Raw genomic sequence first — 18220 nt, 5'->3', positions numbered from 1 at the left:
CTGGAATCACGTTCACAATTTTGCTTCCCTCTCTGCATCCTTCTAACTCAGTGGACTAATGCGTCCGCGTATGGCAGCTACTTATTTGAAGAATATTTATGATTATCAGGTCGTGATGAACTCGCTCTGGCGTGCCACTGAATATCGCTTTTAATCATGCGTTCGTGTTAATCTCCTTCGACCACGATGTGAATATTCTATTGCTCCTCGCACTGAGGTTGGTTACGTAACCCTGCTTTTGGTGTGCTTTGCTGAGTGAATTACAAGTCGTTCATTGTTTAATGCGAAGTCAGATGGAGGATGTGGACGGCCACGACAGGGTAGTGATGGCCAGATGAGTGGTTCTGCTGATACCCGTGGAAGCGTGGGCAATCCAGCTGTTCCTGTGCTTGATGTCCAATTCGGTACACTTGCGTTATAAAAGGGCTGATGAGGCACCTTTTCCCATCGGCTCAGAGAAACAGACAGCTCAGACAGGGACTGACAGCAGCCCGTCAGAGGCAGTGTGACAGGCACTTTGTCAACAATCTTGAAGCAGTGTCTTGGTAGTAATCGGTGGCCAGTCAGCCTGTTAATCTTCACGTGGCCCTGCCAAACTCAAATCTAACAGATGCTGGTGAAGTTCTATATAAGTCCTAGATTTCTAGTCGCCTTTGCCGCTCCGATGCCCTATACTCTCCTCTCACATCTCAGCTGTCTCCAACCTGGCAGAAACTGTCTAGATAAGCTCGACTGAGAATTTAACTAAAGAATCCGCGTTGAACCCACCGAGAAAACCCCCCCACCTCTTCATTTACAGCTTCATTTTTTTTTAAAAAAAACAACAATCAGCTCTGAGCTCCAATGCAGAAAAAAGACCTGATCTTTCAGGATTATGACTGCAAAAGATGTTGTCAGGTGCTAATTGAGTGCAAGAAGGTGTTTTAAAAGGTGTTTAAAATCTTATTATAGAAATTATTTTAATTAAAAAACGGAGTGGAGAAGCTGAATAAGGGCTGGAACTTAAGCTGTGCAGACTTAAACCATCTAAATGTTATATAAAGTGTATTTCACCGTCAGAGTGATTATTTGAGGCCAGTAATAGGTCCATCGGTTTTCTTCATGGCAGTGTGACAACTAGAAGTGACCGAATCTCCAGTGTGACTCCCTCACAAGGAGGTGATGCTGAAACACTTCTGAGACTTTACATGAGCAGGCTGTGACATTAAATGACATTATAAGAGTTTAAAGAGATGCCTCCGAGTTGTTATTATGATCGTTGAGTCTATCCAAGGAATGCTTAAGAAGAACACAGCTCAATTTGCTCCCTACTCATTTATCAAAAGAATATCCAGTGGATTTGCAGCTGACACTTAAGTGTGGATTTAGTTTAAGGTTTATTTTTTTCAGTATTCCCCTACTTAAATAAGGATAATACAGGTTTTAAATATAAACTCTGTAATAAACTGAATTCTGTGGTGATGCTTCTCCCAGCAGCACAAAATGTACTATTTGTCAGAGGCGTGTTTCCTCAGCTGTGAAGACATTCCCCCTTGCAGAGTGTGCCTTTAAGATCTCCACACGTCCACCTCATCACACACTTGCAGTATTTGGTGCTTACTTCTGCTTTTTTTTTCTTGCTGAGCCAAACGCCTGCCTGTCACTCTCCCCTGACTGACTGTCGAACCTGTTTCTGTCCCTCCAGCTGCCCTGGGTATCGTCCTGACCAGCGGTTGTGCCACATCCAGACACTGCCAGCAGCAAGAGCTGCCAGGGGTGCGCATCCACTGCTGTGACTCAGACCTATGTAACAGCGCCTCCTCATGGCACCCAGGCACACTCCACTACATCAGTGCACTGTTCAGCCTCCTGCTGCTGAGGATGTGGTTGTGATGTGGAGTCAATCTGGAGAGGATGGTGACACCAGTGGACTATGGGAGAAACATTTTTGTATTAGTCACTCTCATTTCCTCTCTTAGCTGCTCACGTTTAGGACTGATTACCGAATGAGAGTTTTACTCAGTACGGTGTTACTGGTGAGCAACCTCGAAATCCGTAGCTTTTGTCATATAGTCAGACCAATGGCAAAATAACCCTGTGAATCTGTTCGATCGTGGGGTCATCAGTGAATTTATTGTTCACATCCACTTACTCAAATGTAGCTTGAAGTGCAGTTTATGGGACACTATGGGACATTTGTTGCCACGAAAAGAAAAGATCTTTGTTAGAGTCATAATGTCACTTTAAAAAGTCTTGCCATGCAGATACACACTGACTTTGGTTTTATAAAGGCTTACATCTACTTATGCTGTTATACATCAACCCATTTACTCTGTCAGGCTTCTGTTCCTTCATCAACTTTCTCAAGATCAAATCTTTGTGTGCAGTATGTTATTTTAAGGTCACAGGTCTCCATTTACTTTGCAATATTGAGGATATTTTTTTAGATTGCTGTCCACTTGTCCAGGCTAAGCTTGGGGAGAGCACACTGCATGAGGATTTATGTAGGACTGTAAGAAATATTGTACAGTGAAAAGCATGTTATGTTGTGAATTACTGTATTAAAATGTTTCATATTTTTCAAAAGAAAATTGCTTTGAACTCTTTTTTTTTTTTTGGTTACAGCGAGACACACCGATACATGAGAAGGAGTTGAAATGAGTTGGCTAGCTGATTTTGATAGAGTTGTTTACGTACATTTGAAAAGCTTACACAGAGAAAAAATAAATTAATACATGAATAAATAAATAACAACCACAATGGGGAAATATTTCATGGTAAAATAAGGTGAGCTAATATTCACCAGTAGAAATTTACGTTATTTTCGCCATTTTCCTACAGACATTTCAAAGTGGGCTTTTGCTAGTTTAGCTTTATATATCATACAGCTGTCTTATACCGAACAAGCTGTGTGTAAGCCCATAGCAGCACATACAATCTGAGTAAAAGTGCCACAGAATAGTATTGATGGAGTCATTCTTTTTTTTTTTTTTTTGGTTGAGACATTAACAGATCTGAGCCTGGCTTCAAATGACAATGTCAGTTTGTGTGCCTTGAAGGAAAAAGGAAAGAAAAGGGGAGGGAAATGAAGTCGTGGCAAAATAGGCCAATGAACTCAGACTTTTATGTTTACTTTCTGCTCGTCAACCTATTCTGAATTGTGCAGTTTTAGATAGATAGATAGATAGATAGATAGATAGATAGATAGACAGATAGATAGATAGATAGATAGATAGATAGATAGAGAACTTTAATTTTGGGGATAACTTTATCCCCAAAGGGTGATTAGGTTATCGTAGCAGCAGGTACATTCAAATACAACTACAATCAAAATGCAAGGGGAAATTTAGGAACAATAAAAAAAAATACTGTATACAGTATTAAAAAAACAATTAAGTACTAAAATAAAATCCCAAAAGAGCTTTAAAATAAAATAATGACGTAGACGGGACGAGTACTCTCATTTTTTAAATTTTCTTCAATAGGGATCTCATGAAAGGCAGTTCTTGCCAGAGCAAACTGCTAATGGAGATCCAAATAAATAATAAATTACTTTTAGGTCATAAAAAGTGGTTACATTGATCTATGAGGCTTTTCACCTGACATCTTTAAATCAGTCTGATAGGTCTTCTTCAAAAAGGCCACTATCTGAACCCAAGTGTGATCACAGCCCACAACACACAATCTTGTATCTCATGGTTACACTTATGTGGTGTTTACGTAATCTAACGCGGCATTTTAATCGGTATTAAGTGATATACCAATACGGCACATGAACGCACCTGTGCAGGTGAGGCTGCCCTGACGAAACAGTGCACACTATTGGTGCACGCACCGCAAATCGCCGCATATGATGCTCTTTGTCCCAGAAGCCCATTGTATACAGCGGAGGAAACCCTGTGCCGTGAGCAGCCATCTTGGATAGACAGATCATACTTGAGCCAGGATAACCTGCATTCCTTTTTCTGAACAGCTCAAGAAAACAAAGCTCAAAAGACTTAATTTCTGGTAAGGACATGGACGAAGGAACACTGGAACACACTCTGACATACTTACATGATGCCTAATAAACACAGAGCCACTGATATTTAATTTATGAAACAGTTGGAACAGTTAAGCTAGCCTGTGTTAGCCAGGTAGCTAGGGGCAAAGCTAATGACGCTAGCTAACAGATGGCTAATGTTGGGTTGGTGTTTGTCGTTCGCTTTCAAGATTAGGAAATATGGCCGGTTAAGCTGTTAGACAACACTATTGTAGGCAAGAATTGACTTGCTCGCCGATGGCTAAATATGTGTTGACAAGCTAACCCAGCTACGCATCTAACGTTACCATAATCCAACCACTGCAGCTAGCTGGAAAACTAGCATCTGAAAAGCTATCGCTAGCAGCCGTTATTTTGGTCTGTGGTGGGTTCCGTGAAATTATGCAGAAGCCATGTTAGTTTTCTAACCTAGTCATAGTAATGAGATGCAATTGTGTGTGTGCTGATAGGGGCAATCGACTCACATGTTGTGATTTATGCGATTTGTTGTTGAGAAACATCTATGGATGTCAGTAGGTAGTAAGTAGCTAACGCTAACTTAGCTGTCAAAACAGCTAATCTTGGGCCGTGGTTGTTATCAGACACGATCTTGTGGGCTGAAAGCAAGTAAATGTCAGATTTTACGTACTCTTCCGCCTGGAAACGTTGGCTGTGTTTTGTGCGCTGACTACCAGCAGAGATTTAACCCAACCGACGCTGATACTTGCCTGTTGTTGAGCTAAGCTAAGGTGCAGTTGTCGGGGAGCAGGCATGATGTTACAGTGCCTTATTAAAGAGTTAAAATCGAAGTGGTTTTTGTTTGGATTTGTGTCTACGGATCATGTTTTTTTTCTCTCCGATTGTATGTGTAAAACTGAGACCATGATGATCTGTAGTGCATCGTTATGTCCGATGATTTCCTAGTCACTTGTTTAGCCTCCTCTTCATCTTAACTCCTCTAAACAACAGATTTGTTTAATAAAAACGGAAGCGATAAGGTGAGGTGATAAAGTAGTCCATCCATGCCTTCAAATGGTTCACATTTGGATAGATCGATCTTTATCAGGAATAAAACGCTGCATCATTTCTGTTTCTTGTGCCGGCAGCCTTGCTCTAAAAACTTGAATAACAGCATTACTTGTTGTTTATGTGTACTGATGTACGTTAATCATATAATATCAGTGAAGTAAGATTTGGATTTGTATGAAGTGTGATGGTGTGTCTGTCTCCCCTGTAAACGCCTGTGATGATCTCATTGTATTGTTTTTAGTGCTTGAAAGGAGTCACATGATTTGAATAGTGGGCCTGAACATCATGGAGGCACCATATGCTATATGTCTGTCATGATTTCCTGACAGGCCAGCGATTTGAGTCATCCATAAGTGGTGCATCCCTTCCTCTATGGGAAGTGGCTGTTGGAAAGGAGAAAAGGCAGTGACAGTATTTCTCTGGAGAAAGATTCAGGGTGTTTAAGAGCAACAGAGAAGTGCTGAGGCTGCAGTCTGGTCACATGGTCCTGACTCGCAGTCTCCTTGATGGATACTCAGGGGGTTTATTTCAATGTAATAAGCGAAAGAAGAAACGACAAAGGGGGGTTGGGTATCTAACGGAATCACATTTTGTTTTTCCTCAGGTTTGGGGATTACCCCTCGTAGCTTACCTTCCAGGGTAATGAAAACCGTCACACCGGGGGTAGAGATTCCACATGAGGGTCATGTGACAGGAGGCAGCCTGGAAAAGGCCCTCAAATGTTACTCTAGATTTTATAGGATAGTGGTGGTGTAATTTTGTGATTTGTTTTGTTGATAGTCTCTGGTTCCCTTTCAGACCTGCTCAGTGCAACATCATCATTTATTTCAGATTTCAGATATATTAGACAATTGGGAAATGGTATCAGCATAAGTAACATTGCAGTGTAAACAAACCCTCGATAGCAAGTGAACTGTGTTTGATTTTGTGATATCAACATTTAAACAAAGTAGTGATAGGCCAAATACCCAGATAGTGTGTGATTATCACACGAGACGTTCATACAGACTGCTTTTCGCTTCAGTTAGCTAGTTGGTGTTGGCCTGAGTAATCACCAAATGTCAGGTCAGGTTGCAGGGTTTGTGAGTGTGAGCCAAGTCTTTTCTGGGGCCAACAACAAAAACACAGTCACAGCCTGCTCTGGTATCCCCGCAAGTTGTTTACATAGTTTCAGATCGTAACACTAAGCAGCTCGGCTGTAATTAAAAGGTAATATTTTCTTCCTGTTATTACACATTTTGAAATGTACTTTGAGTAGTCTTAGTTATCTGATTTTACTATCCAGTAATATTTATTTTCGTTATGTTTTGTCTCAACTCTTCTGTTGTGATGTTGTCAGACATCAGACATTTAGGGCTTTTCTCAAATTGTTTCAGATTCAGTATACTTGTCAGTGTGTGCCATCATGAGCATACCTGACCTGACGCCATTTTTAATAAAGCAAAGGTTTAGGGGGAAACCGTGACCTCAATTGACCTGAGCTAAGTAGCCTTACAGACCCTTCTCATTTCCAATTTAACAAATAATTATCTTCAGTCTTATATGTTTTACCCATTTACTTGATTTTCTCATGCCACTGAAAGTCTACTCCTTTTATCTGTCTGTCTAAAGTTCCTTTTTTTATCACATGCTCTATTTCCATTGCTTTTCTCTTTAGACTCTCGTATCACACCCCATCCACATTTCCTCTGGTTGTGTCAGCATTAATATGGCAAGTCAAACATAGTCACTGAATTGCAGATGCAGAAATATGCATGAGCATAACACCAGCACTAGGCTGATATGTGGCACAGTGATTTCAGTTTCCAGGAATTGCCTCAGCTGCAGCGCAGTTATCACTGGGCTGCAAATCAGAGAAAAGCACTGGGTTTAAGGCAGACTATCTTTGCCGGGGACATAAAAACCATCAGGCCCCTGACTGATTAGGCTCCTGATTGTTAAGATGGAATTATGTATATCGCTACAGCAGTTGCACTGTATAGCAGCACCTTGATAGAGAATTATAAAGCAGCTTTTTTTTTTTTTTCAGCACAGCAACAAAATATCCTCGTTGTGAGAAGAAGGCATTGCAAATTGAATTTAATGGTAAAATTGTTCATGAGAAAATGCCTGCTTTCTGAAGCAGCTTATTTATGTCATACATGACCCAATCATTTATTTATGAACAGAACTGTTCAGCCTGTGTGATGTTTTTTATTATTATTATTGAGTAGTAGTGTTGAAAACTGACGGCTTTTCCCTCCACGCTTTGTCTGTGAGCTGTGAGTGAAGTGTGAACAATGAAGCATCGCTAGGTATCAGATAGGTGTCAGGGCTATTTTTAGCATCGTTCTGAGCCTATGATGCTGGAGGTGTTCTTGTGTACATGTAAGTGCCACGGTGTTTACTTGTAGACAGACTGTGACTAGTGTCATTGCTGCACTCTATCATTATGAAAAGAAACAGATTCTTTAGACAGAAGGGGTTGTTGCTCTTGCAGAAATACTGGCTGAAAGACCACGGAGGAGCTTCACCGCTAAGTATGGAAATTGAATAATCTCCTCACTTGTCTAGATGCCTACCTTAGTTTATTGTATCTACTTCCTCTGAGCTGTGGGTAGAGCAGGCACATGCACTATATCCAGTATATTAGATATATCCAGTAGATTTTTTTGAATACATGTCGCATTGGGGCGGCTGCGGCTCGAGGTAGAGTGGGTCGCCCAGCTTTGAGCTGTCAGTAAGATGAAAAGCGCTATAGAAATGCAAGTCCATTTATTATTTACAATTATTACTGGATAAACTTGTTATTTACACTGAAAATAATTTGGCCAAGAGGAGAAAATCAAAGAAACTGACTGCCATGCAATTTAGGATGGACTAAGACTATATTGTCATAATATCGCAGGTGATTCGAGTCAATCTTCTTACCTCAGTGGCTTCTGAGATTATTGTCTGTTTTTGTAATCTGCAGAGCTGTTTTTTGTTACGAATACGCTAATAACCAAGGTGCAGGGGAACTGTCCACACAAGGCAACATACATGATTTAATTTCCCTCCAAGCCAAACAAACATTGGTGCAGCATGTAAAAGGTTGTTCAGCTTAAAAGTATTTTTTTAAATACTTTAATGTGAAGGATGCTAACTTGAGCTTTACTGATAGCTAAAACAATGTGTCAGAGCATCTGTGCAGGTGGAGAGAGGGAAACTTTTCAGTGTTAAATCTGAGACTGTTGGGTAGATATGTTTTACTTTGTTTAAATGTACGTTATAGTATAAAATCAGTAGATTTGTTTTTTATCAGGTGATACTGTTCAATTACAAAAGTGTGTCAAAATTCAACCTTGATTTTTGACTCCATAAAGAGATAAGATTTGTTTTGTTTGTGGTAGTAATATAATACGTTATTCAGGGGTAACTTTTATAAAATGTCCTTAAGTAAAACTGGTAACAGTTTCTGATTAGAAGTTAGTTGTAAATTGGTAAAAAGGATTCTAGGATCTTTATGTGCTGCGGAGTATGATAACTTTGTAGGAGACCAGGTTGACATAAGTGGTGAGGATGCTTTTTGTATTTCATAGACTTAATGTCAAGCAGTTTGTCATTAGTCACCAAATTGTTATAAATACACGGCTATGGCTGCTTTTTTTCCTGCATTCATTTATGTAAGCAGAAATATGGAGTGTGTGGGAAGTGCAGTGATACGATCTCCTAGTTGACCAACAAAATAAAAAAGTATCGGTGTTCAGTTTCATCGTTGATTGGCTGTTCATTCTCAGCTGTTGCGTCACTGGAGGTTAACAGGAAGTAAATTATCTCATGATCATGTGAAACAGGCAGATATTCCATCTGTGGTTTCAGTGGAGATCATACTTGCTGATATTGATGAGCCCCATATTTCTAATCCAGTAATTGAGAATTGAATAATACAATTAGGTAATTACTCAAATGGCAAACTGTATATGATTTGACATGTTGATTTACATTCCTAAGGATGTGTCCTGTTTTTACTGCAGTACTTCAGTGTGCATTGTTGAAGGATCTTGCTTGGGCTCACATAACAATGGTCCTATTGCTCTCATAGGCTTACGGCTTTGTCTGTTACATGACCACCAATTGTTTACAGTACTTACTGTTTTTATTTGCACTGAGACATGCTCAAGTTAGATTTTTTCTCCCAGATTCTCCAGTGTAGTATGTTTTTCGTTACAGCATCCAATATATGTGTTAACTCTGTGAAGTGTTTGTTCATTCTTTCTTATTTGTAACATTTTAATGGAGAGGAAAACCTTTCCCTTCTTTTCTCCCTTTCAGAGCCACGATGGCCACCGCACCGTACAACTACTCCTACATTTTCAAATACATCATTATTGGTAAGTGAGCAATGCAAATACGTGCTGCGGGTGAGCCATGTTGTCGAGGAAGGTCTGCCTGAATTTATTTCCTACGTGCTCCATGCTACCCAATATACTGAGTGGGTCAGCATGTCTCAACATATCTGTTATAATGTTATTGGCTTTGATCGGAAGCACGAAATCTAAAGACATGTTTCTGCCTGACTGCTTTCATCTGCTGAGACACAGTAATACTAGACAAACTATTTGACAAATCAAATTGAGAACTTTTAGTCCACTCAGATTGTCTTGTGTCAGTGGCTTATAATGTCTTAATTATATCATCTTTATTCATAATAAAATGCTGTACCACTTTGTGCTTCTTATAAATCAACAGTGTAGCATGCAGGGCAAATGTGTACTTAATTTGTGACATGTTCCTTACCATGAGTGCTCCAAGAGAACATATTGCTGCTTCTGCTTGTGCATACATTTACAGAGAGACAGACATAAATGCGCACACACACACAGCTCCGGGCTATTTATCCTGCTCTTCTGTGAAACCTGAAACACCCTGCCTCAGAGCTAACACTCAGCCTTGATCTTAAGGAGATGTGTAGATGAGTCACTCTGGAGAGATAGTGGTTTATAGTTTTTTTTGTTTTGTTTTGGGTTTTTTTTTTTTACTCCTTCACTTTAAAGGTGAAGAAAACTGTTACGGTTCAAATTTAAAAAGTTATGTTTTTAAGATCTGGTGTTCCTGCTTGTCGGAGCATATCATTTTGTAAGCCTCTTATGTCTGTTGAGGCATAGTAAAATAAGATGGAATGCAAATGACTAATTGAGGTTTTTCAGCATATTCCTGACAGTTACACAAAATACTGGCATACTTTTATTCGGTCAGAACTGATTTTTTGTTAATATAATCCGCCCCTAGCAGAATACATCTGTTATTTTGTTCGCTTGCAGCTTTTTCTTATTTTGTTGAGCTGCAAATAAAGGACTCAGGAGTCCCAGATGATTACACAAACGGGATCAAAACACTAATGCTTCAAATTTACAATTGGTGTGTGTTTAAATGGTTATAGACATGTATCGCCAATTGTCTCCCAACTCTTACCGCTCCGCATGAAATTTGAAGCATCGTCGACGCTGACTGTCCCAGAAGGGCTGCTACATCATGCATTTGGGCAATACTGCAGGCTTGAATAGCGAATGGTTGTTCTTGTGTCATTTCCTTGGTTGACCCGAGTCTCTCTCCATGTCTCTCTCTATTTTCTGTCTCTCTCTCCACAGGGGACATGGGGGTAGGGAAGTCATGTTTGCTTCACCAGTTCACAGAAAAGAAATGTAAGTGCTGCCCTGATTTTGACTCCTTTGCATTATTGCTTGCGCCTCGGTGTATGTAAGGTTGCCAGGTTCAACTGGAGTGCTTAAATTGCTTTAGATTTCTGTGTACGCCGGCGGAAGCCAGTGGCATAGAAGTCGAGTGTGAGCTCAACAGTGAGAGACTCTTCTTCTGTGTGTGAGTCAGCTGCAGCCTCCCATTACCATTCAGCTCTGTTGTGTTTAGTGCTACTATTAACAAGCCAGATGCTGTGTTCCTCATTCACTTGCCACCATCACATCCTGCATACATACACACACACACACAGACACACACATGCACACACACGCATACACACACTGAGTTGATTTAGAAAAGGTTTTCACTGTCGGCTTTTTAAAGAAATTTGCAGCGATCTGGATGTTGATATTTAAAACAACTGAGTTTAATGACTAAAGACCGTCATTGATCATTGATGCACCTGCTGCTGCCTTATAATGCAAATGTGAGTGTGAGACTACGCAGGTGTTCACAGACTATACACGACATCATCATTGTAAAATTAAGTATGGGTTGTATTTTTCCTCAAACTAAAGGATGAAAAACTTGAACACAGTCCCCTTTACACTGTGTCATACCAACACAGTTCAAAGCTTAGTAAGAAAATGTTAAGGACACCTGATCACAAAAATCCACGAAGCATCACCCCCAAAAAATGTACAAACATTGAGGATATAAAATGGCAACGGTAAAGCTAATTGACACAAAGAATCATATTGAGCTCACAATGTCGTCCCTTCTTCTCCCCAGTCATGGCGGACTGCCCCCATACTATTGGTGTAGAGTTTGGTACGAGGATAATCGAGGTGAGCGGCCAGAAGATCAAGCTGCAAATTTGGGACACAGCGGGACAAGAGCGCTTCAGGGCCGTCACCCGCTCCTACTACCGTGGAGCCGCAGGGGCGCTCATGGTCTACGACATCACCAGGTACGATACTGCGGAAGTCACTTCGCAGTCAAAACTTTACGCTCAAGCTTTCATATAATAACCATTTAGTGTATAGTAGTGTATATAAAAACATGTATCTAAGAGGAGGCTAAAGGGAGGCATAAGTGCATAGCCTTACAGACCACATCCTGAGCAAACATGAGCAGTTTGTCTTCAAGCTTGTGTCCGAACTTCTTGCCCAAACTGTTAGATGATATCAGTGGTCTGCCAAATAAACACCGTTCAACATGTGGAATGTCTGTCCACACCACACCCAACTCCAGTTAGGCACCCCAGGGCCCCGGAAACAGCACTTTACTGGAAAACTAATATGAATTGTTTACATCACAGTTGATGTGGTCAACCAGTTTCTGCTGGGCTAATGGACAAAGATCAGCTTGTTATGTACAGCGTGTAGTAATGTAGTTCCATATCCTCTTATTGAATGTTGTGGCTTTAATAACTGGTTTCTATATTTGTTTTATTCCATGTAGTTTCATAAACAAGCACATGGTCCGGTCTTGTTCAGAGTGCGCAGGGTGTCTTCAGGTTGTTTACTGTCTGCTGTAGCTTGCTGAAAAACAGTTGGAACAGACTTCAAAGTGCCTTAATCCAGTTTGGTAGAATGTTTGGTACATTTATTGGTAATAGGGTTACAGACAAAAAGTTGCTTGACTCAACAGGAGTTTGCACGTATTGCACTGCTCTCATTGTTATATAATCATTAAGATGTAGCGGCTGCAGTCTTTGCTTGACCTTCCTCAAAAATAACATGATGTGAAGTCTTTGCCTGTCATCAAAGTAACCTCTCCTCCTCTGTTGATGTCATGCAGGAGAAGCACGTACAACCACCTCAGCAGCTGGCTGACTGATGCCAGAAACCTCACCAACCCCAATACTGTAAGTACACAGATTATTATCCTTTTATTTTGTGTGCTGTAATTACTCTGTGTGTGTGTCTGTCTGCTCTCTGTAAGTTTTCTTTGACTGTGTAGTTGTCACTTCCGCTGCTTCATTTCCCCCGTTTTCCTCTGCGTCATTCTCCCCAGAGCCCTGTACGTTTCTTAAATTGGATTTCTTGTTAAATATGATTAGCTACAAATCACACGGCACTCATTCACTGTGCTGTGTTCCTTCAATATGCCACGTCAACTCCAGGTTTTTTCTATCAAGTGAGAGATGTATCCTTGATGTATAAACAATAGAGATTTATTTATTTATTTTTTATGTCACCTTTATACATTAAAGAAATAAAAAAATAAAAATAAAAAAATAAAAAACCCAGCAGAAGCCTTTTGGCCTGTTTTCCACTGAAGTATCTTGTGTCGGCCATGTGGTGGCAGTGTTGAAGTGTTTTGTTTTGCCGAAAGTGTCAACATGTGTTCCTGCTCCAAGAGACATTTATTTGGCTGCTGTTGTGTGCGATGGGGAAACACAATGAACACATTATCTGATCATTTGACTGCCTCTGTTGTCGGAATGAAGAGTTATGCAAGACTTTTTGTAGTTTAGCAAGAGCTTCTAAAAATGTGTTTTCTCTCCTTCTCCTAGTGAAAGTCAATAATTAACAAAAACAAAAGATTTCATCGGATGCAATTTTTATGTGCCCGTGACTCTCTTTGAAGCCATGGAAAAAGCCCTCTACTCTTCCCCAAAAAGAAAACTCACTGCTGTGACATGGTGAAACACCAGTGATCATTAGTTGCTGAAAGTGAAGATGACTAAGAGAAAAAATAGGTGAAAAATCCAGGAATGGTTTCTGCAGTTCAAGCAGAGAGTCTGAAAGAAAGTCTGTCACTGCTAAAACAAAGTAGTTCATAACATTACATCGGAACATTACCAGTCTAATTACATTACAGTTGCTAGAGCCCCTGAGCTCAGGTGTAGCTCTCAATCGATCTCTTAACAGACAACTCCACAGTGTAACAACTGCTTTTGGAGCAGTCTGCCTATACTGCCGTTGGCTTTCTTAGCTCGCAGAGGCTTGGAGAAAGCTAATTTCTCCCTGAGAGACCATACTGTCAAGAGTATTGTCTCATTCTTCCTGTTTTGTCTCTGTGTCCTCAGGTGATCATTCTTATAGGAAACAAAGCAGACCTGGAGGCCCAGAGGGACGTCACGTATGAGGAAGCAAAGCAGTTTGCTGAGGAGAACGGTGAGCCAGACACAAAACCCCAAATGTTGGAGGCAGCAAGAGAGTTTTTAGCTGGAGGAAGTGTTTCTCTTTACATTTCATCGTGCTGTTACACTGTTTCCTTTAACTTTAGAGGCTCTATATTTTACAAAATTAGATTTCCTGTCCTTGATTATAAAGCAAGTCTATGTGCAGTATAAACACTGTCAAAATATAAAAACACTCAATCCATGGGGAAATGCACATAGCCCATATTCAGAAACTGTGCCTTCAGGATTGTAAGGTTGTGATGTTACAACTATACAGTCACCGGTTTTTGCTTACATGCCTGAAAGCAAATCTGTGGTTAACACAAGCTTAAGATATTTTCACTTTTGGTTCTCCATAAAATACCTCAGTAAATACCCCACAGATGATTTAAAAAATTTTTTTTAAAAATACAGTTGCTCACAAGTGGCTAAATGAGACTACAGAAGTCGAGCTGATTTGAGCTGAAAACAAAGAATCATCTACTAAGTTGCCCGTCTTTTCAGGTGCAAACTATTCTAACTCTAACTTTACAACTTGAAGACAGATCAAGTAGTAAAATATGCATAGTGTAGTAGAAAGCTTGTTGGTGGTGACAAAGTTTTTTTATAGCCTGAGCTATAGACTTGTGTAATGCAGCGTTCAGCGGGGAGGGTGAATAGAGGTGTTGGACAGTATGAGAAAAACAGTGTGTTCTTTGAACAATAAAGCCTGTAAACATTTTCTAGTAGAAACCCTAAAATAAAAGTATGAACCTGAAAATGAGCATAATGAGACCTTTTAAAGTATTAAAGTGAAACTCTCGCCAAAAAGCAACCAAGGCTTTATTTGTAATTGAATATGAGTCAAACCTTCGTGTAAATGCATAATTACGACAAAAGAGGCACTTTTAAGATTTATCGTAGTTTCGTTTTCGGGCAAGCTAATTTTCAATGGAGTGCATGGGGCACTGGCATGCTAGCATCAAAATCGCTATTTTTAAAACACTAAGAACGCTCAACAACATGAAACTTTGGTCGCAGTATCACCAGGTTCTCTACACATGAACACAAGCATTGAGAACATTGTTTGTGTACGTAGAGTTTACTAAAAAGAAAGTTTTTGAACTACTCACCGTAGGAGCTGGATCTCCGGCGCCCCGCCATCATGGCAGAGAAAAAGTGTCAATCCCCGAGTGCAACCTAACAAGTAGGAGGATTACTCTCCTGCCTGTTATGTCGCGCTCGGGGATTGACACTCTTTGTCTGCTATGACGGCGACGCGCCCGAGATCCAGCTCCTACGCTTTTTGGCGAGAGTTTCACTTTAAGTCATGACAGGACATTAAAACTCTTTTCTGCAAATCATCTTACAAAAAATGTCCAAATATTTAGAATAAAAATGAGATTCATACTGTGTTCTTGCTCAGTGTTTATAAAAGAAGCCCTGATGGTCTGTTTCAAGAGACAAACATAACGATTAAGATCCTTTTATATTTGTATTGCTGAAACAGAAACTAGGAGAGGGGGATTTGAGGAAAGATTAAGTGAGCTGAGGTTTTAATTAAAAGAAAACTTGGTATTTGAGGCATATGAGCATGTTTACTGACTCTGTCACTGTGTCTGTTATATGTTTAACAGGTCTGTTGTTTCTGGAAGCCAGTGCAAAAACGTAAGTCATGTACATGTCGGTGACTGTCGAACTCAAAGTATCCCTTTGCTTACATTCTGAAACTCTCTGTTGCCTTCTTTCTCATGCTTGTGTTTTTGCTCTATGTTCAGAGGTGAAAATGTCGAGGACGCCTTCCTGGAAGCTGCTAAGAAGATCTACCAGAACATCCAAGATGGCAGCCTGGACCTGAACGCCGCCGAGTCGGGGGTCCAGCACAAGCCCTCTGCCCCTCAGGGTGGCCGGCTAACCAGTGAACCACAGCCCCAGAGGGAAGGCTGTGGCTGCTAATGACCAAGCAAACCCCCCTTCATCTTCCCTTCCTCGATCTCTCTGTCTATCTCTCTCTCTCTCTCCGTCTGTCCTGCCCGCCCTCCCTTAACCACCACCCCCTCTCCTCCATCCATTCCTTCACCTCCGCATGTCCATCCACCCTCCTCCCTCATCGCACCAGGAGCTGCATGAGAGCAAGGCTGCGGAGGAAAGGAACGGGGGCGCATATCGACTTGGGCCAGACTGAGCTTGGCTGTGTGGACTACATCTCTCCTCCCCACCTCCTTCTCCTCTTCCTCCTCCTCCTCTCTGCCCGTCTGCCTCCCTTAGTTGCCGCCACACTCACCCTCTCTAATCTGTCAGTGTGTTGTCGTCCCATAACTCTCCTCTTTCGCTCCCCTCCACTCTTCATACACCATTCAGCGTAGTCCCCCCTCCATCATAGAATCGTAGACGCCACACACATCACACGGGTTACTGACACTTTAGATAGACGTAATGTTCATACGATAAAGATAAACCGAGACTGTTTTTTTTTAATGTTTGGTTTTATAGCTATATATGACATGTAAACACCGAGTTAAGTTTCATCCACCACTGATCAATCCATACGAATCAGATCTCAATTACATTTCGCAAACTCCCGACGCCTCTCTTGCATGGTTTACCAATCCAGCATTTACTCGGGCGGGTGGGATATCTCGCTCGCGGTTCATTTCTGTGAAGGATAAAGTAGCGTATCAGGCAGCCACACAGTTAGAGGCTCTTAAGTGTGGTGTGGAAGAATGTGTAGCCCAGTGAGCTCTTTCAGCAGGATTCAAACCTGCTTGTGGCTTTTATTTCTGCACAAAGTGAGTTTATGATGCTCTAAGGAGAGAAAACGTGTAGGAAACTAGGAATTACCCACAAATTCCTTGCGGATGATTTCTTCGGTCTCTCCTCTGAGATACCACACGAAGGAATAATGGGTGTTTTCCAGCTTGTCTGTCTGTGTGTGTGCATTAGTGAGTGTCTGTGTGTTAAGAAGTTGGGTGGGAGTTTCTTTTGACTTAAGTTGAAATGACACTTAAACAAAAGAAGAAAATGGGGGGGAAAAAAAAACATGGCGTTCCTGTTTGTTTTTTTTAATAGAAGATCCATTCACATCAGTTTCTTTACACCAGCTCTCCTTCTCCTCACCCATCTGACCCCTTCAAAACACTTTCCCACCCAGGTCATATCAACAAATTCTGTCTTTACCAGCATTTTCTTTGTCATTGTTTGTTGCCTTATTATGATTAATGTTATTACTCTTTAATCTTTATCGTTTTGCTGCACTTGCTCTCCACACTGCTGTTGGACTCGCCACCCAATTCAATGAATCAACTCCTTTTTAGAAATAATTATCGCATTTTACTGGAGAATAACAAACATACAAGTGGCGGTTCCACATATGTATCAGCAGCATGGTCTTAAGCCCACATCTCGACTAATAAGATGTAATAAACAAACCGTCAACACTCCTTTGTCTCAATTGCTGCACTGAAGAGCCGATCTGTTGTTCATTTGGGCGGTCGTTCCTCTGCCTTGTATAATACAACACCAAGCAGCATGCCCCCCCCCCCCAAAAAATAAAAAAAAAACACTGCAGTGAAATTGTCAAAAATCCAATTATGCTTTTTTGTTTTTCCTCCAAAGTACAATTTTTCTGTACCATAGAGTGATTCCCTGATTGGACAGCTGTATATATTGCTTCTTAACTATTGGTGATGACCTCGCTACTTGGGATTTAGAAAATGTATTTGCCGGCTCTGCCAAGATCTGTACAGTTGACGTGCTAGTGGGTTGCCTGTAATTCATGCTTGGGAAATTCTGTAACATAGTTTCTATTAATAAATGTATGTAAAGGACAGACACCTAGACACCCCCCCAACCACCCCCGTCCGCACACTACTGAACCTGTCGATTGGTTGAGGGGAGAGGAAGTGGATTGAGATGATGTGCAAACTTAGTATTTATGTCTGTTGATTCCTCTCATTTCTGTATGGAGTGGAGAATGGGGCACTTTTATGTTTATATTCTGTTTTTCTTTTTCCACCCCATGGGAGGGGCCTGCATCGCTGTCTTAAACTTTTGGGGAGTGGGGATTGGTTTGTTATCGTGGGAAGTCGGTGAGCTGGGTCTTCCTTTTTCCTGTGTCCCACCTCTTCGCAGCCTGAGTAACCACTTCCTGCTTTTGTCTGTCCACAAGTACAAAAAAAAAGTACATATGTATAAATTTTTAAGGAGCTGTGCTAACATTTAAATGCGTTCTTGAGTGTATATGATTTTAAAATGTTGACATTTTGATTTTAATGACAAAATACTCTAGACAGAAAAAATAAATTATACATAACCTGTTGCTTTGTGTGTGTGTTTTTTTTTCATCTACAAAGATATGGGTGTAGTTAGTCTAAGATTGACATGCACACTTGACATGGTGGAATATTAGTGGGACCACAATG

At 40.8% G+C, this 18220-nt stretch overlaps 1 protein-coding gene across 1 annotated transcript; it reads left to right on the top strand.

The window, feature by feature from the left end:
- Positions 1 to 3778: 3778 nt before the first annotated feature.
- On the top strand, positions 3779 to 18117 carry rab14l (RAB14, member RAS oncogene family, like). The gene is made up of 8 exons (XM_030435816.1): positions 3779 to 3987; positions 9323 to 9381; positions 10639 to 10692; positions 11480 to 11657; positions 12491 to 12557; positions 13725 to 13812; positions 15437 to 15467; positions 15578 to 18117. Exons 2-8 carry the CDS (start codon positions 9330 to 9332, stop codon positions 15753 to 15755), a joined length of 648 nt encoding a protein of 215 aa, XP_030291676.1. The 5' UTR covers positions 3779 to 3987; positions 9323 to 9329; the 3' UTR covers positions 15756 to 18117.
- Positions 18118 to 18220: the final 103 nt, after the last annotated feature.

This window comes from Sparus aurata, chromosome 12 (assembly GCF_900880675.1).
Source record: "Sparus aurata chromosome 12, fSpaAur1.1, whole genome shotgun sequence".
NCBI classification, from domain to species: Eukaryota; Metazoa; Chordata; class Actinopteri; order Spariformes; family Sparidae; genus Sparus; species Sparus aurata.
Note: the sequence above shows the minus strand (reverse complement) of the source record. Positions and strands in the feature narration are given on the sequence as shown.

Coding starts and splice junctions, on each gene's coding strand:
- rab14l (XM_030435816.1), top strand. CDS start 9,330: ATGGCCACCGCACCGTACAACTACTCCTACATTTTCAAATACATCATT. Junction 12,558..13,724: donor ACCTCACCAACCCCAATACT/GTAAGTACACAG, acceptor CTGTGTCCTCAG/GTGATCATTCTTATAGGAAA. Junction 15,468..15,577: donor CTGGAAGCCAGTGCAAAAAC/GTAAGTCATGTA, acceptor CTCTATGTTCAG/AGGTGAAAATGTCGAGGACG.